At 41.7% G+C, this 20696-nt stretch overlaps 1 protein-coding gene across 2 annotated transcripts in view; it reads left to right on the forward strand.

Annotated features, from left to right (window-relative positions):
* LOC133577858 (metal transporter CNNM4) overlaps window positions 1-20696 on the forward strand; it is a 152972-nt gene that overhangs the window by 53215 nt on the left and 79061 nt on the right. For both annotated transcript variants that reach the window (XM_061931938.1, XM_061931947.2), the window contains exons 2-3: window positions 11653-11796; window positions 11884-12018. In XM_061931938.1, the coding sequence (XP_061787922.1) occupies window positions 11653-11796; window positions 11884-12018 (279 nt within the window). The remainder of the gene's footprint in view (window positions 1-11652; window positions 11797-11883; window positions 12019-20696) is intronic.

Here is a 20696-nt window from a genome sequence, read left to right on the forward strand (position 1 = left end):
TTTTTTCTGGCTGTGTAGTGCTCATGGCTTATATCTTACTAGAATCCTTCCCGTTGACTATTTACAACACTACACAGTATTTATTATTATTATTATTATTATTATCTATAATTACATTTAAATGGCATTGCATACATGTAAAATTAAATGCTATTTCACATTATTTGACCAGTAGCAGTTACACCCATCTGAACAGGTCATCCACCTGTTTAAAGCCCGATCACAGTTGAAATCTTGAAATGAAGGGCCTTTAATGGCCAAAACATTAACCTGGACAACATTTTAACAGCTGGTTGGCTCAGATTTTATTCTTTTCATTGCATTCACATGCTGCAGTGGACAGTGGACAATTTAGCTTCAGTCAATGTGTGTTTATTGACAACAGGGTTATAACCTGGACACGTTAGCTCGTCGGTATGAAAACAGGTGACCGAGTCAAACAGCGGCGGTGTTAATGAAGCAGCGTCAGGCGAAACCGTCAGTGAAACGCTCGGTGAAATCGCGGATTAACATTAAATATATGACGAGCCGCGAGCGATGCAGCTATAACCTATCTACCTATAACACCTGTAAAAATGAAGCAATGCCACCACGCTAGCAAGCGTTAGCTCGCCGGCTATGAGCCACCAAGCTGCTAACTGTCGCCAAAAGGCACCATTTAAGTTTTTTTTCCCCATGGCATCCTGGATCAAGGCTTTCAGCAGCTTTTGGACGTTTGAGGTAGAAACGTAGGAAGCGCCATCATTATGAAAAGTAGCCGGCGAGTATTTTGATTCCGTCCGTCCGTCCGTCCCTCTTCTTCGTCTTCTTCTTCTTCTTCTGGCCCACCAGGTGAATTAAGTGCTATTGCATAGTTGGGAAGACTATGTCTCCCGGCTGGCCTGGGAACGCCTCGGGGTCCCACAGGAAGAACTGGACGAAGTGGCTGGGGAGAGGGAAGTCTGGGCTTCCCTGCTTAGGCTGCTGCCCCCGCGACCCGACCTCGGATAAGCGGAAGAAGATGGATGGATGGATGGATGCATAATGCATAGTAGGCTACCGCCACCTACTGCACCGGAGGTGTAACTACAAGCAACATTCACAGACAGTCCCATTGCTTTTATGAGCGGGTCGACCGAGTCAAAAGCCGAAAAATCCATTTGTGGCGGACGTAATTCTATCGTGGCGGGCCGCCACAAATAAATGAATGTGTGGGAAACACTGGTCTAGTCTCTTCAATCAATCAATCAATGTTTATTTATATAGCCCTAAATCACAAGTGTCTCAAAGGGCTGCACAAGCCACAACGACATCCTCGGTATAGCCCACATAAGGGCAAGGAAAAACTCACCCCAGTGGGACGTCGATGTGAATGACTATGAGAAACCTTGGAGAGGACCGCATATGTGGGTAACCCCCCCCCTCTAGGGAGACCGAATGCAATGGATGTCGAGTGGGTCTAACATAATATTGTGAGAGTCCAGTCCATAGTGGATCCAGCATAACAGTAAGAGTCCAGTCCACAGTGGGGTCAGCAGGAAACCATCCCGAGCGGAGACGGGTCAGCAGCGCAGAGATGTTCCCAACCAATATACAGGCGAGCGGTCCACCCCGGGTCCCGACCCCGGACAGCCAGCACCCCATCCATGGCCACCGAATCTGTGTGTCTTCCCCTCCACAAGGGATAGGGGGGAGCAGAGGAGAAAAGAAAAGAAACGGCAGATCAACTGGTCTAAAAAAATGGGGGCTATTCAAAGGCTAGAGTATACAAATGAGTTTTGAGATGGGACTTAAATGTTTCTACTGAGGTAGCATCTCTAACTGTTACCGGGAGGGCATTCCATAGTGCTGGAGCCCTTACGTCAATGAGATCAATAATATTATAATGTGTTCATCATTTCACACATAAGTCGCTCCTGAGTATACGTCGCACACCCGGCCAAACTATGAAAAAAAACTGCGACTTATAGTCTGAAAAATACGGTAGCTAGCTTGGGGTGAATAAAAAGTATGGCGTCCTAACCTTGTCTTCCCCTCCAATGTCCTGCCTGACACAGGTGTTTGTGCGCCGCGTCATTACTTTGTGTACAAGCAAGCACACAGCCACACCCAAGCCCATGTGACCATCACCTCCCTCCATACGGGCAGATTGTGCAGGTGTACCTAATGATTTGAGTGCTGCGTTATTAATAATTTAGCCCATGAGTTGTGTGTGTGTGTGTGTGTGTGTGTGTGTGTGTGTGTGTCCCAGCTGCGTAGCCTTGGTGGTCAAAGTCTGGACCCACCCCGGGTGTATGTAAGGACTGAGTGTACACATTAACCGTATGTGTGGTGTAAGTCCGATAGCTTATTGTTAGACCTGCACGTGGTAGAAAATAGAAATCCATGGATACGTCGGGCCGTCAAGGTCTGGATTGTGTTTTACAGGAACAACCCGAGCAATTTAGACCTCTCAGCGAGACGTCTTGGAAGTTCTCACATTAATAATACATACCGTTTTAATGTCCGGGATTCAATGCAGTCAAATAACACACACCTCAGCCCAGGCACTCAAGGCCATTCGGGACTTAGCCCAGGTAGGGAACCCATTGAAAGGTTGCGAGTTGGTGGTAGCCCGGAAGAGTCAGGGCTGCATGGGATTCTGGGTATTTGTTCTGTTGTGTTTATGTTTAGTTTTTATTTTATATATGTATGTTATGCCATTGTTTACAAATTTGGTAAATAAATAACCCCAAAAATGTATATTTTGCTGTTTTCTTACTGTACCGAAAATGAACCGAACCGTCACACCCCTACTCGATATTATTTGATACAACAAGCTATTCCAAGCTTTGTGTTGCCATTTTCAAATTAAATTACACACTAGACCGGGGGTCGGCAACCCGCGGCTCTAGAGCCGCATGCGGCTCTTTAGCGCCGCCCTAGTGGCTCTCTGGAGCTTTTTCAGAAATGTATGAAAAATAGAGGACCTGCAATGGTAGCCCGGAAGAGTCAGGGCTGCATGGGATTCTGGGTATTTGTTCTGTTGTGTTTATGTTTAGTTTTTATTTTATATATGTATGTTATGACATTGTTTACAAATTTGGTAAATAAATAACCCAAAAAATTTATATTTTGCTGTTTTCTTACTGTACCGAAAATGAACCGAACCGTTACACCCCCTACTCGATATTATTTGATACAACAAGCTATTCCAAGCTTTGTGTTGCCATTTTCAAATTAAATTACACACTAGACCGGGGGTCGGCAACCCGCGGCTCTAGAGCCGCATGCGGCTCTTTAGCGCCGCCCTAGTGGCTCTCTGGAGCTTTTTCAGAAATGTATGAAAAATAGAGGACCTGCAATGGTAGCCCGGAAGAGTCAGGGCTGCATGGGATTCTGGGTATTTGTTCTGTTGTGTTTATGTTTAGTTTTTATTTTATATATGTATGTTATGCCATTGTTTACAAATTTGGTAAATAAATAACCAAAAAAATGTATATTTTGCTGTTTTCTTACTGTACCGAAAATGAACCGAACCGTTACACCCCTACTCGATATTATTTGATACAACAAGCTATTCCAAGCTTTGTGTTGCCATTTTCAAATTAAATTACACACTAGACCGGGGGTCGGCAACCCGCGGCTCTAGAGCCGCATGCAGCTCTTTAGCGCCGCCCTAGTGGCTCTCTGGAGCTTTTTCAGAAATGTATGAAAAATAGAGGACCTGCAATGGTAGCCCGGAAGAGTCAGGGCTGCATGGGATTCTGGGTATTTGTTCTGTTGTGTTTATGTTTAGTTTTTATTTTATACATGTATGTTATGCCATTGTTTACAAATTTGGTAAATAAATAACCAAAAAAATGTATATTTTGCTGTTTTCTTACTGTACCGAAAATGAACCGAACCGTTACACCCCTACTCGATATTATTTGATACAACAAGCTATTCCAAGCTTTGTGTTGCCATTTTCAAATTAAATTACACACTAGACCGGGGGTCGGCAACCCGCGGCTCTAGAGCCGCATGCGGCTCTTTAGCGCCGCCCTAGTGGCTCTCTGGAGCTTTTTCAGAAATGTATGAAAAATAGAGGACCTGCAATGGTAGCCCGGAAGAGTCAGGGCTGCATGGGATTCTGGGTATTTGTTCTGTTGTGTTTATGTTTAGTTTTTATTTTATGTATGTATGTTATGCCATTGTTTACAAATTTGGTAAATAAATAACCAAAAAAATTTATATTTTGCTGTTTTCTTACTGTACCGAAAATGAACCGAACCGTTACACCCCTACTCGATATTATTTGATACAACAAGCTATTCCAAGCTTTGTGTTGCCATTTTCAAATTAAATTACACACTAGACCGGGGGTCGGCAACCCACGGCTCTAGAGCCGCATGCGGCTCTTTAGCGCCGCCCTAGTGGCTCTCTGGAGCTTTTTCAGAAATGTATGAAAAATAGAGGACCTGCAATGGTAGCCCGGAAGAGTCAGGGCTGCATGGGATTCTGGGTATTTGTTCTGTTGTGTTTATGTTTAGTTTTTATTTTATATATGTATGTTATGACATTGTTTACAAATTTGGTAAATAAATAACCCAAAAAATTTATATTTTGCTGTTTTCTTACTGTACCGAAAATGAACCGAACCGTTACACCCCTACTCGATATTATTTGATACAACAAGCTATTCCAAGCTTTGTGTTGCCATTTTCAAATTAAATTACACACTAGACCGGGGGTCGGCAACCCGCGGCTCTAGAGCCGCATGCGGCTCTTTAGCGCCGCCCTAGTGGCTCTCTGGAGCTTTTTCAGAAATGTATGAAAAATAGAGGAACTGCAATGGTAGCCCGGAAGAGTCAGGGCTGCATGGGATTCTGGGTATTTGTTCTGTTGTGTTTATGTTTAGTTTTTATTTTATATATGTATGTTATGCCATTGTTTACAAATTTGGTAAATAAATAACCAAAAAAATTTATATTTTGCTGTTTTCTTACTGTACCGAAAATGAACCGAACCGTTACACCCCTACTCGATATTATTTGATACAACAAGCTATTCCAAGCTTTGTGTTGCCATTTTCAAATTAAATTACACACTAGACCGGGGGTCGGCAACCCGCGGCTCTAGAGCCGCATGCGGCTCTTTAGCGCCGCCCTAGTGGCTCTCTGGAGCTTTTTCAGAAATGTATGAAAAATAGAGGACCTGCAATGGTAGCCCGGAAGAGTCAGGGCTGCATGGGATTCTGGGTATTTGTTCTGTTGTGTTTATGTTTAGTTTTTATTTTATATATGTATGTTATGCCATTGTTTACAAATTTGGTAAATAAATAACCAAAAAAATTTATATTTTGCTGTTTTTCTTACTGTACCGAAAATGAACCGAACCGTCACACCCCTACTCGATATTATTTGATACAACAAGCTATTCCAAGCTTTGTGTTGCCATTTTCAAATTAAATTACACACTAGACCGGGGGTCGGCAACCCGCGGCTCTAGAGCCGCATGCGGCTCTTTAGCGCCGCCCTAGTGGCTCTCTGGAGCTTTTTCAGAAATGTATGAAAAATAGAGGACCTGCAATGGTAGCCCGGAAGAGTCAGGGCTGCATGGGATTCTGGGTATTTGTTCTGTTGTGTTTATGTTTAGTTTTTATTTTATATATGTATGTTATGCCATTGTTTACAAATTTGGTAAATAAATAACCAAAAAAATTTATATTTTGCTGTTTTCTTACTGTACCGAAAATGAACCGAACCGTTACACCCCCTACTCGATATTATTTGATACAACAAGCTATTCCAAGCTTTGTGTTGCCATTTTCAAATTAAATTACACACTAGACCGGGGGTCGGCAACCCGCGGCTCTAGAGCCGCATGCGGCTCTTTAGCGCCGCCCTAGTGGCTCTCTGGAGCTTTTTCAGAAATGTATGAAAAATAGAGGACCTGCAATGGTAGCCCGGAAGAGTCAGGGCTGCATGGGATTCTGGGTATTTGTTCTGTTGTGTTTATGTTTAGTTTTTATTTTATATATGTATGTTATGCCATTGTTTACAAATTTGGTAAATAAATAACCAAAAAAATGTATATTTTGCTGTTTTCTTACTGTACCGAAAATGAACCGAACCGTCACACCCCTACTCGATATTATTTGATACAACAAGCTATTCCAAGCTTTGTGTTGCCATTTTCAAATTAAATTACACACTAGACCGGGGGTCGGCAACCCGCGGCTCTAGAGCCGCATGCAGCTCTTTAGCGCCGCCCTAGTGGCTCTCTGGAGCTTTTTCAGAAATGTATGAAAAATAGAGGACCTGCAATGGTAGCCCGGAAGAGTCAGGGCTGCATGGGATTCTGGGTATTTGTTCTGTTGTGTTTATGTTTAGTTTTTATTTTATATATGTATGTTATGCCATTGTTTACAAATTTGGTAAATAAATAACCAAAAAAATTTATATTTTGCTGTTTTCTTACTGTACCGAAAATGAACCGAACCGTCACACCCCTACTCGATATTATTTGATACAACAAGCTATTCCAAGCTTTGTGTTGCCATTTTCAAATTAGATTACACACTAGACCGGGGGTCGGCAACCCGCGGCTCTAGAGCCGCATGCGGCTCTTTAGCGCCGCCCTAGTGGCTCTCTGGAGCTTTTTCAGAAATGTATGAAAAATAGAGGACCTGCAATGGTAGCCCGGAAGAGTCAGGGCTGCATGGGATTCTGGGTATTTGTTCTGTTGTGTTTATGTTTAGTTTTTATTTTATATATGTATGTTATGCCATTGTTTACAAATTTGGTAAATAAATAACCAAAAAAATTTATATTTTGCTGTTTTCTTACTGTACCGAAAAAGAACCGAACCGTCACACCCCTACTCGATATTATTTGATACAACAAGCTATTCCAAGCTTTGTGTTGCCATTTTCAAATTAAATTACACACTAGACCGGGGGTCGGCAACCCGCGGCTCTAGAGCCGCATGCGGCTCTTTAGCGCCGCCCTAGTGGCTCTCTGGAGCTTTTTCAGAAATGTATGAAAAATAGAGGACCTGCAAAGGTAGCCCGGAAGAGTCAGGGCTGCATGGGATTCTCGTTATTTGTTCTGTTGTGTTTATGTTTAGTTTTTATTTTATATATGTATGTTATGCCATTGTTTACAAATTTGGTAAATAAATAACCAAAAAAATTTATATTTTGCTGTTTTCTTACTGTACCGAAAATGAACCGAACCGTTACACCCCTACTCGATATTATTTGATACAACAAGCTATTCCAAGCTTTGTGTTGCCATTTTCAAATTAAATTACACACTAGACCGGGGGTCGGCAACCCGCGGCTCTAGAGCCGCATGCGGCTCTTTAGCGCCGCCCTAGTGGCTCTCTGGAGCTTTTTCAGAAATGTATGAAAAATAGAGGAACTGCAATGGTAGCCCGGAAGAGTCAGGGCTGCATGGGATTCTGGGTATTTGTTCTGTTGTGTTTATGTTTAGTTTTTATTTTATATATGTATGTTATGCCATTGTTTACAAATTTGGTAAATAAATAACCAAAAAAATTTATATTTTGCTGTTTTCTTACTGTACCGAAAATGAACCGAACCGTTACACCCCTACTCGATATTATTTGATACAACAAGCTATTCCAAGCTTTGTGTTGCCATTTTCAAATTAAATTACACACTAGACCGGGGGTCGGCAACCCGCGGCTCTAGAGCCGCATGCGGCTCTTTAGCGCCGCCCTAGTGGCTCTCTGGAGCTTTTTCAGAAATGTATGAAAAATAGAGGACCTGCAAAGGTAGCCCGGAAGAGTCAGGGCTGCATGGGATTCTCGTTATTTGTTCTGTTGTGTTTATGTTTAGTTTTTATTTTATATATGTATGTTATGCCATTGTTTACAAATTTGGTAAATAAATAACCAAAAAAATTTATATTTTGCTGTTTTCTTACTGTACCGAAAATGAACCGAACCGTTACACCCCTACTCGATATTATTTGATACAACAAGCTATTCCAAGCTTTGTGTTGCCATTTTCAAATTAAATTACACACTAGACCGGGGGTCGGCAACCCGCGGCTCTAGAGCCGCATGCGGCTCTTTAGCGCCGCCCTAGTGGCTCTCTGGAGCTTTTTCAGAAATGTATGAAAAATAGAGGAACTGCAATGGTAGCCCGGAAGAGTCAGGGCTGCATGGGATTCTGGGTATTTGTTCTGTTGTGTTTATGTTTAGTTTTTATTTTATATATGTATGTTATGACATTGTTTACAAATTTGGTAAATAAATAACCAAAAAAATTTATATTTTGCTGTTTTCTTACTGTACCGAAAATGAACCGAACCGTTACACCCCTACTCGATATTATTTGATACAACAAGCTATTCCAAGCTTTGTGTTGCCATTTTCAAATTAAATTACACACTAGACCGGGGGTCGGCAACCCGCGGCTCTAGAGCCGCATGCGGCTCTTTAGCGCCGCCCTAGTGGCTCTCTGGAGCTTTTTCAGAAATGTATGAAAAATAGAGGACCTGCAATGGTAGCCCGGAAGAGTCAGGGCTGCATGGGATTCTGGGTATTTGTTCTGTTGTGTTTATGTTTAGTTTTTATTTTATATATGTATGTTATGCCATTGTTTACAAATTTGGTAAATAAATAACCAAAAAAATTTATATTTTGCTGTTTTCTTACTGTACCGAAAATGAACCGAACCGTCACACCCCTACTCGATATTATTTGATACAACAAGCTATTCCAAGCTTTGTGTTGCCATTTTCAAATTAAATTACACACTAGACCGGGGGTCGGCAACCCGCGGCTCTAGAGCCGCATGCGGCTCTTTAGCGCCGCCCTAGTGGCTCTCTGGAGCTTTTTTAGAAATGTATGAAAAATAGAAAAAGATGAGGGGGAAAACAATCTATTTTTTGTTTTAATATGGTTTCTGTAGGAGGACAAACATGACACAGACCTCCCCAATTGTTATAAAGCACACCGTTTATATTAAACATGCTTCACTGATTCGAGTATTTGGCGAGCCCCGTTTTGTCCTACTAATTTTGGCGGTCCTTGAACTCACCGTAGTTTGTTTACATGTATAACTTTCTCCGACTTCCTCGGACGTGTTTTATGCCACTTCTTTTTCTGTCTCATTTTGTCCACCAAACTTTTAACGTTGTGCGTGAATGCACAAAGGTGAGTTTTGTTGATGTTATTGACTTGTGTGGAGTGCTAATCAGACATATTTGGTCACTGCATGACTGCGAGCTAATCGATGCTAACATGCTATTTAGGCTAGCTATATGTACATATTGCATCATTATACCTCATTTTTAGGTGTATTTGAGGTCATTTAGTTTCCTTTAAGTCCTCTTATTTCAATTTATATCTCATGGCACACTATCTGTATGTAATATGGCTTTTAATTTTTTTTGCGGCTCCAGACAGATTTTTTTTTTTGTATTTTTGGTCCAATATGGCTCTTTCAACATTTTTGGGTTGCCGACCCCTGCACTAGACAAACTAAAAAAAACTGTCATGTTGACTTCTGATTCCAGATTTCCCATCAGTTTTTTGTTAAACAATGATAATAATCCAATGACGAGGCAATTGTGTAATGATTAGTGCCTCCAGGAAAAAGGAACGAATTGAGAAAATAAGGAAACCATGTCAGACCTGTTTGGACAGGTCGTGGCAGACGTGGCCCTCTGAAGGCTTCCATGACTGCGCTGTGGTCCATGGTGAAAATGGGTTTGACAGCCCTGGGTTAGTGGAACAAGGCGTGTCAAATACAGGGCACTCTCCAATTTCCACACCATTTATATTTCTTAAGCACCCTCCTTGCAAAGTTAAACCAAACCTTTCAGTGCTTCCGACCACTGAACATGATCGTTATTGTCCTGAGACCTGCTGCTTCTTCTACAGGTAAAAGCCAGTAAATTAGAATATTTTGAAAAACTTGATTTATTTCAGTAATTGCATTCAAAAGGTGTAACTTGTACATTATATTTATTCATTGCACACAGACTGATGCATTCAAATGTTTATTTCATTTAATTTTGATGATTTGAAGTGGCAACAAATGAAAATCCAAAATTCCGTGTGTCACAAAATTAGAATATTACTTAAGGCTAATACAAAAAAGGGATTTTTAGAAATGTTGGCCAACTGAAAAGTATGAAAATGAAAAATATGAGCATGTACAATACTCAATACTTGGTTGGAGCTCCTTTTGCCTCAATTACTGCGTTAATGCGGCGTGGCATGGAGTCGATGAGTTTCTGGCACTGCTCAGGTGTTATGAGAGCCCAGGTTGCTCTGATAGTGGCCTTCAACTCTTCTGCGTTTTTGGGTCTGGCATTCTGCATCTTCCTTTTCACAATACCCCACAGATTTTCTATGGGGCTAAGGTCAGGGGAGTTGGCGGGCCAATTTAGAACAGAAATACCATGGTCCGTAAACCAGGCACGGGTAGATTTTGCGCTGTGTGCAGGCGCCAAGTCCTGTTGGAACTTGAAATCTCCATCTCCATAGAGCAGGTCAGCAGCAGGAAGCATGAAGTGCTCTAAAACTTGCTGGTAGACGGCTGCGTTGACCCTGGATCTCAGGAAACAGAGTGGACCGACACCAGCAGATGACATGGCACCCCAAACCATCACTGATGGTGGAAACTTTACACTAGACTTCAGGCAACGTGGATCCTGTGCCTCTCCTGTCTTCCTCCAGACTCTGGGACCTCGATTTCCAAAGGAAATGCAAAATTTGCATGGTTTGGTGATGGTTTGGGGTGCCATGTCATCTGCTGGTGTCGGTCCACTCTGTTTCCTGAGATCCAGGGTCAACGCAGCCGTCTACCAGCAAGTTTTAGAGCACTTCATGCTTCCTGCTGCTGACCTGCTCTATGGAGATGGAGATTTCAAGTTCCAACAGGACTTGGCGCCTGCACACAGCGCAAAATCTACCCGTGCCTGGTTTACGGACCATGGTATTTCTGTTCTAAATTGGCCCGCCAACTCCCCTGACCTTAGCCCCATAGAAAATCTGTGGGGTATTGTAAAAAGGAAGATGCAGAATGCCAGACCCAAAAACGCAGAAGAGTTGAAGGCCACTATCAGAGCAACCTGGGCTCTCATAACACCTGAGCAGTGCCAGAAACTCATCGACTCCATGCCACGCCGCATTAACGCAGTAATTGAGGCAAAAGGAGCTCCAACCAAGTATTGAGTATTGTACATGCTCATATTTTTCATTTTCATACTTTTCAGTTGGCCAACATTTCTAAAAATCCCTTTTTTGTATTAGCCTTAAGTAATACTCTAATTTTGTGACACACGGAATTTTGGATTTTCATTTGTTGCCACTTCAAATCATCAAAATTAAATGAAATAAACATTTGAATGCATCAGTCTGTGTGCAATGAATAAATATAATGTACAAGTTACACCTTTTGAATGCAATTACTGAAATAAATCAAGTTTTTCAAAATATTCTAATTTACTGGCTTTTACCTGTATATAGGCACTGTTTATTTCCTCTTTGTTGGTGGCGGCTATTACTTCCGGTTCGGCATCGAAACTAAAAACCGAAACCAGACTCGGCGCTAATTAGTGACCTCGGCAGTTATTTGATTTTGTAGACACCGCACATCCACAATTGGAATTGGAGCATTTACGGTATTCAGTTAATTGCATTTGTGTGTTTCTTTTCCCCGTTTAGGGAAGTCCCATTTGGCCATCGTGCAGAAGGTGAACAACGAGGGCGACGGGGATCCTTTCTACGAGGTGCTGGGCTTGGTCACGCTGGAGGACGTGATCGAGGAGATCATCAAATCAGAGATTCTGGACGAGTCGGACCAATACAGTGAGTGTATAATCCAAATTATCCACGTTTGTGGCCCCTGAGCTGTCATGCTGATGCCGTTTGTCCATCACTGTTTCCGCTGCCCAGCTGACAACCGTTCGAGGAAGAAGGTGGCTCCCAACAAGAACAAGAGGGACTTCTCGGCTTTCAAGCACGAGAGCGAATCCAAGGTCAAGGTCTCCCCTCAGCTGCTGCTGGCCGCCCATCGCTTCCTGGCTACAGGTGGGAAATACACTTTATGAATGCATACCTGCCAACTACTCCGGTTTTCCCGTAATTCGTACGGTTTTCATCAACCTATTCCGGGTTACGGTTGCAGTGATTAAAAAATACGGTTTTTCATTAATTAAAAAAAAAAAAAAAAGGGTGAAAACTACGCGAATTGCACCTTGTGCAGACAAGATTTTTCGATCGGACACGGAGGAATTAGCGATGTAAAAGACCACGTTGGGACAAAAGAACACAAGTCTAATGCCGTTGCTAGCGATACAAGTGGAAAACTTTCAACATTTTTCGTCGCCCAAACAGATTCTTTGGATGTGATAAATGCCGAAGTTTTATTTACGGAGGCAATAATTGAGCATGGACTTCCAATCGCACTGGCTGATCACATGGGACAGTTACATGTTTGTAATGCAACCTTTAAAAATCATTACGCGGTGATCGCGGTCCCAAAAATAAACTTTTCTTGCATGATAATGTCCAGAAAAACTCACTTTATATTACTATAGAGTCCTTTTAACGAATGAGTTTGATGGTTTATCACAAACCTTAAAATGAAAGAAGTCCTTTGTTCTCCTGCACCATGCATGCGCTTTGGCCTTGCTTCGTGTTTGGTGCGCAATCTTGTCGGCTGTATTTCACAGCACGTCTTTGACAACTTGAAGTGGCATAAAACATTTAAAACAAGTCCAAGTTGAAGAAATCTTGTTAAATGTTGACAGCATAACTACCAAAATACAGAAGTATGTCCTTAATATTTTTGCAGTGCTATTTCTGTTGAAAAGTTCAAATGATTACATTAGAGATGTGATGTGCCACTTTTCAAGTGTCTGATGGCTTAAATTAATTTTCATTCATTTTTCATATTTTGAATTCTTTTGAAAGGCTTACAAAAAAACTACATTTGAATTGTAATTCCATGCTATTGACAGGACTATTCATTTTAATGAAGTTAGCTTACCATGTTTACAGTATGATAATTGTGATAGAAATGTGAATTTTAGGCACAGAATATTTTTTTACAATTGAACAAGGCAGTAGATTATACAAGCTTGGACAGAAAGTTAATAATGACACCAATTTTTTTTTTTAATGGAATTGTTTAGTACTGTTTTACCATTTGTTTACTGTAAAAAGTGTTTATACTTTCAATGAACAAATTGAAGTCTTGTGAAAGGTTGACAGGATAACTGGCATTAACTGTCAAAATAATTTCAAACTATTGAAGTTAGCTTACAGAATAAACATGTCAATCAACCCATATGATTTTTGCTGTAATATTTTTGTTTTGAAAAGTCACTGTGACTGATAGAAAAGTGATGGTTTTAGCAACATTTTAACCTGTCTGAATGCAATCAATCATTTTGCGTCGGGGGGCGAAGCCCTGAACCCTCCACCAGGACTTTGTCCTGGACCTACCGGGGCCTGCGGCCCCTGGACCCTGGCTACTAGGTTTTTCTGATTTCAAAAGTTGGCAGGTATGTGAATGTATGTAGGCTTTCTTCCTACACGGAGGAATAACACAAGAAAAACTCAATCTGACAATAGGTGACAATTATTCATTCAATCCAATGTCAACATTGAGCAATTTAAATTGTATTTATTGATCATTAGGGCTGCAACCAACGATTCATTTGATAATCGATTAATCTGTCGATTATCACTTCGATTAATCGATTAATAATCGGATAAAAGAGACAAACTATATTTCTATCCTTTCCAGTATTTTATTAAGAAAAAAAACCAGCTAAATGGTGCCATGTTCTTTCAACTTGCCAAATAAAACAGGGAAAATGTTACAAAAATGCAGACTTTGACACCCCCTGCTATAGATAATCCATCCATCCATTTTCTACCGCTTATTCCCTTTTGGGGTCGCTGGAGCCTATCTCAGCTACAATCGGGCGGAAGGCGGGGTACACCCCGGACAAGCCGCCACCTCATCGCAGGGCCAACACAGATAGACAGACAACATTCACACACTAGGGACTAGAGATGCGCGGTTTGCGGACACAACCGCGGAGTCCGCGGATCATCCGCGGATCGGGCGGATGAAATAAAAAAAAATAAGATTTTATCCGCGCGCGGGTCGGGTCGGGCGGATTAATTAGATTTTTTTTTTTTTTTTTTTTTTTTTTTTTTTTTTTTGCGGGTGGCAGTTAAACCAATTGGGAAATATATATACATAGTTAAATGTTGTTACCCACATACAAAAAACGAGCAGGCACCTGCTGCATATGCCACGACAGAAGAAAAAAAAAAAAAGAGATGGACACTTTTACGGTCCGGGACCGAGGCCCCTTCCCCCGAGAGGGCCCCACCGGGAGCCGTAGCTGAGGCGATCCGCGAGAAGGGCCCGACGCACGTCCAGGGTCACCACCGCGCCCACCGCACCGACACCCCGCCTCGTCCGCCTTCGCCGCGGCCGGCGTCACGCGCAGCAGGTAAGCAGCTTACCTGCCCGCCACCCCCGTGGCCGGGGGCTCGTAACATGGGTCACTCCGCGCGCTCCGCCCGCGCAGCTTACCTGCCCGCCACCCCTGTTGCCGGGGGCGCGTAACAGGGGTCACTCCGCGCGCAGTGCGCTCACGAAAGGGGTGGGGCTCACCCTGGTTGATATAGAGAGCAGGACGGTGGCCATGGAAGTCGGAACCCGCTAAGGAGTGTGTAACAACCCACCTGCCGAATCAACTAGCCCTGAAAATGGATGGCGCTGGAGCGTCGGGCCCATTCCCGGCCGTCGCCGGCAGCGAGACGCGCTTGGAGGTGCGCTCAGCACGGCTCCCATATGATTGCGCACTGGTGTGCGTCTGGGTGGTGACAGCGTGGCACGCGAAAGTCTGTGCTGCATTGGATCAGTCTCCTTTCTTTAACAGGCAAAAGCTTTATAACCTCAGTGAGGTTATAAAGCTTGCGCACCAAACACGAAGCAAGGCCATGGTGCAGGAGAACAAAGGACTTCTTTCATTTAAGCTTTGTGATAAACCATCAAACTCATTCGTTAAAAGGACTCTATAGTAATATAAAGCGAGTTTTTCTGGACATTATCATGCAAGAAAAGTTTATTTTTGGGACCGCGATCACCGCGTAATGATTTTTAAAGGTTGCATTACAAACATTTAACTGTCCCATGTGATCAGCCAGTGCGATTGGAAGTCCATGCTCAATTATTGCCTCCGTAAATAAAACTTCGGCATTTATCACATCCAAAGAATCTGTTTGGGCGACGAAAAACGTTGAAAGTTTTCCACTTCTATCGCTAGCAACGGCATTAGACTTGTGTTTTTTTTGTCCCAACGTGGTCTTTTACATCGCTAATTCCTCCGTGTCCGATCGAAAAATCTTGTCTGCACAAGGTGCAATTCGCGTAGTTTTCACCCTTTTTTTTTTTTAAATTAATGAAAAACCGTATTTTTTATCACTGCAACCGTAACCCTGAATAGGTTGATGAAAACCGTACGAATTACGGGAAAACCGGAGTAGTTGGCAGGCTCACTAATGCCTTGCATCATCTATATTAGATCGGGCGGGTGCGGGCGGATGGCGGGCGGGTGCAGTTCTGATCAAACGTTACATTGGGTGGATGGCGGATGGTTGACGACTTTCTGACGCGGTTGCGGATGAAATAAATTGCCTATCCGCGCATCTCTACTAGGGACCATTTAGTGTTGCCAATCAACCTATCCCCAGGTGCATGTCTTTGGAGGTGGGAGGGGCCTATCCCCAGGTGCATGTCTTTGGAGGTGGGAGGAAGCCGGAGTACCCGGAGGGAACCCACGCAGTCACGGGGAGAACATGCAAACTCCACACAGAAAGATCCCGAGCCCGGGATTGAACTCAGGACTACTCAGGACCTTCGTATTGTGAGGCACATGCACTAACCCCTCTTCCACCGTGCTGCCCTGCTATAGATAATAAAAAATTAAATCTGATAAATCTATCGATTAAAAAGCAGAGCCTGACGACGCATGCGCGTTTATTAGATTAGATTAGATTAGATTAGATTTATTGGTCCCCTTGGGGAAATTCATTGTCACTGCCGTACATTTAAACACTAGACATTACACATCACACAAAAAAAAAAAAAAATAAATAAAAAAATAACAAAAAGACATCATACATGACTAACACACATTTATCTAGACCAGGGGTCGGCAACCCGCGGCTCCGGAGCCGCATGCGGCTCTTTGATCACTCTGATGCGGCTCAGCAGCTTACTTGCCGAACCCCCCGATTTTCCCGTGAGACTTCCGGTTTTCAGTGCCTCTCGCAGAAAACTCCCGGGATTAATATTCACCGATTTTCACCCTTACGGCTATAATAAGGGTGTGCCATGATGGTACAACAATTGGCGCCCTCTACAATCTGTATTAACAGCGTGCCAGCCCAACACTTCTTATTCAATATACATCTTCTGCTTGCACACGTACGTGACAGCAAGGCATACTTGGTCAACAGCCACACAAGTTACACTGACGGTGACCATATAAAACAACTTTAACACTCTTACTAATAATGCGCCACACTTTGAACCAAAACCAAACAAGAATGACAAACACATTTCGGGAGAACATCAATCAATCAATCAATGTTTATTTATATAGCCCTAAATCACAAGTGTCTCAAAGGGCTGCACAAGCCACAACGACATCCTCGGTACAAAGCCCACATAAGGGCAAGGAAAAACTCACCCCAGTGGGACGTCGATGTGAATGACTATGAGAAACCTTGGAGAGGACCGCATATGTGGGTAACCCCCCCCCCCTCTAGGGAAGACCGAAAGAAATGGATGTCGAGTGGGTCTGACATAATATTGTGAGAGTCCAGTCCATAGTGGATCCAACATAATAGTAAGAGTCCAGTCCATAGTGGATCTAACATAATAGTGAGAGTCCAGTCCATAGTGGATCTAACATAATAGTGTGAGAGTCCAGTCCATAGTGGATCCAACATAATAGTGAGAGTCCAGTCCATAGTGGATCTAACATAATAGTGTGAGAGTCCAGTCCATAGTGGATCTAACATAATAGTGAGAGTCCAGTCCATAGTGGATCTAACATAATAGTGTGAGAGTCCAGTCCATAGTGGATCTAACATAATAGTGTGAGAGTCCAGTCCATAGTGGATCCAACATAATAGTAAGAGTCCAGTCCATAGTGGATCTAACATAATAGTGAGAGTCCAGTCCATAGTGGATCTAACATAATAGTGAGAGTCCAGTCCATAGTGGATCTAACATAATAGTGTGAGAGTCCAGTCCATAGTGGATCCAACATAATAGTGAGAGTCCAGTCCATAGTGGATCTAACATAATAGTGTGAGAGTCCAGTCCATAGTGGATCTAACATAATAGTGAGAGTCCAGTCCATAGTGGATCTAACATAATAGTGTGAGAGTCCAGTCCATAGTGGATCTAACATAATAGTGTGAGAGTCCAGTCCATAGTGGATCCAACATAATAGTAAGAGTCCAGTCCATAGTGGATCTAACATAATAGTGAGAGTCCAGTCCATAGTGGATCTAACATAATAGTAAGAGTCCAGTCCATAGTGGGGCCAGAGATGTTCCCAGCCGATGCACAGGCGAGCGGTCCACCCCGGGTCCCGACTCTGGACAGCCAGCACTTCATCCATGGCCACCGGACCTGTGCCCCCCCCCCCCCCCCCCCCCTCCACAAGGAATAGGGGAGCAGAGGAGAAAAGAAAAGAAACGGCAGATCAACTGGTCTAACAGGGGGGCTATTTAAAGGCTAGAGTATACAAATGAGTTTTAAGATGGGACTTAAATGCTTCTACTGAGGTAGCATCTCTAATTGTTACCGGGAGGGCATTCCATAGTACTGGAGCCCCAATAGAAAACGCTCTATAGCCCGCAGGCTTTTTTTTGGGCTCTGGGAATCACTAATCAACATCTGCACCTTAACACAACATAAACACAACAGAACAAACACCCAGAATCCCATGCAGCCCTGACTCTTCCGGGCTACATTATACACCCCTTTCTGGGATTCTGGGTATTTGTCCTGTTGTGTTTATGTTGTGTTACGGTGCAGATGTTCTCCCGAAATGTGTTTGTCATTCTTGTTTGGTGTGGGTTCACAGTGTGGCGCATTATTAGTAAGAGTGTTAAAGTTGTTTTTTTTTTATACCGCCACCGTCAGTGTGAGCTGTGTGGTTGTTGACCAAGTATGCCTTGCTGTCGCCTATGTGAGCAAAGCGGAAGCCCTAGTGATGGGTTGATGAGGCGTCATGAAGCGTTTCGACACATTGCAAAACTGTATTGATACTGTGTCGATACTGTGTCACTAAATACTGACATCTGCTGGACATTAAAAATCCCTACAGGCAACCTATGGACCGACTCAACTGACACTGATTTGATGCCCTAGTACAGGGGTCACCAACCTTTTTGAAACCAAAAACTACTTCTTGGGTACTGATTAATGCGAAGGGCTACCAGTTTGATACACACTTAAATAAATAAATATATTGTCATTTGTAAGTTACACGTAAGTGTGATTTAAACAAGAATAGCTAAATAAATACATTTATATATATAAAAAAAATGGGTATTTCTGTCTGTCATTCCGTCGTACATTTGTTTTTCCTTTTACGGAAGGTTTTTTGTAGAGAATAAATGATGAAAAAAACACTTAATTGAACGGTTTAAAAGAGGAGAAAACACGAAAACATTTCAAATAAAATTTTGAAACATAGTTTATCTTCAATTTCGACTCTTTAAAATTCAAAATTCAACCGACAAAAAGAAGAGAAAAACTAGCTTATTTGAATCTTTTTGAAAAAATTAAAAAAAGAATTTTTGGAACATCATTAGTCATTTTTCCTGATTAAGATACATTTTAGAATTTTGATGACATGTTTTAAATTGGTTAAAATCCAATCTGCACTTTGTTAGAATATTTAACAAATTGGACCAAGCTATATTTCTAACAAAGACAAATCATTATTTCATCTAGATTTTCCAGAACAAAAATTTTAAAAGATATTCAAAATACTTTGAAATAAGATTTAAATTTAATTCTACAGATTTTCTAGATTTGCCAGAATAATTTTTATGAATTTTAATCATAGCAACTTTGAAGAAATATTTCACAAATATTCTTCGTCGAAAAAACAGAAGCTAAAATTATTATTCTTTACAATAAAAAAAAAATTTTTTTTTTTACTTGAACATTGATTTAAATTGTCAGGAAAGAAGAGGAAGAAATTTAAAAGTTAAAAAGGTATATTTGTTTCCTAAAATCATTTTTAAGGTTGTATTTTTTCTCTAAAATTGTATTTCTAAAAGTAATAAGAAGCAAAGTAAAAAATAAATGAATTTATTTAAACAAGTGAAGACCCATCCATCCATCCATTTTCTACCGCTTATTCCAAGTGAAGACCAAGTCTTTAAAATATTTTCGTGGATTTTCAAATTCTATTTGAGTTTTGTCTCTTTTAGAATTAAAAATGTCGAGACCAGCTTGCTAGTAAATAAATACAATTTAAAAAATAGAGCCAGCTCACTGGTAAGTGCTGCTCTTTGAGCTATTTTTAGAACAGGCCGGCGGGCGACTGATCTGGTCCTTACGGGCTACCTGGTGACCGCGGGCACCGCGTTGGTGACCCCTGCCCTAGTATATACAATAATATAAACCAAGTCATTGTATTTCATTTAGGATTATTTCATATCTTCATTTAAATAAAAATATATTTTTCTCTTTTTTAGATACAGTCAATAAATAATGTGAACATGCATCATAACATGGAAATATAAGAGAAAAAACTTCGTATGCAGTGTTAATTCATTTAAAATTTTAAAAAAAATTTGCGGCTCCCATTGTTTTCTATAATTTGTGAAACTGGTCAAAATGGCTCTTTGACTGGTAAAGGTTGCCAGACCCCTGATCTAGACTGACCATACGTCCTCTTTTCACCGGACATGTCCTCTTTTGCGGTGTTTCTTAAATGCCTCAAATGTCCGGCATTTTGAGTATTGTTTACACAACGTGCGTTACGCTACTTAAAATGTCCGTGTGGAAACTCGTCCGGTACACCTCCGCAACGAAACGAAACGGTTCGATACAAATACACGTACCGTTACACCCCTATTATTTTGATTATTGTTTCTCAGCTGTTTGTAAATGTTGCAGTTTATAAATAAAGGCTAAAAAAAGCATAGATCCAACGAATCGATGACTAAATGAATCGCCAACTATTTTTATAATCGATTTTAATCAATTTAATCGATTAATTGTTGCAGCCCTATTGATCATTAATCGTTCCTTCATCTGCATCATTAATTTGTCAGTTATTAGGGCCCGCATGGCCCATTGCATAAGGACTCCCAAAGGGAGACCTTATGCAATGGGACATAAGGACCTATTGAATTTGTAAGGTTTTATTATTATTATACCGGCCGCCTCTTTGAGCACTAATTTGACCCACTTAACATGCTTCAAAACTCACCATATTTGACCCACACATCAGGACCTGCGAAAATTGCCTTTTAATGAAAAAACCGAACCCCAAAACTCAAAATTGCGCTCTAGCGCCCCCTAGGAAAAAAAAAAAACAGACTGCCTGTAACTCCTACTAGGAAGGTCAGAAAGACATGAAACAAAATTCTCTATGTAGGTCTGACTTAGACCTACATTTCATAATAGTACATTGTCGGGC

Source organism: Nerophis lumbriciformis, linkage group LG03, assembly GCF_033978685.3.
Source record: "Nerophis lumbriciformis linkage group LG03, RoL_Nlum_v2.1, whole genome shotgun sequence".
NCBI lineage: Eukaryota > Metazoa > Chordata > Actinopteri > Syngnathiformes > Syngnathidae > Nerophis > Nerophis lumbriciformis.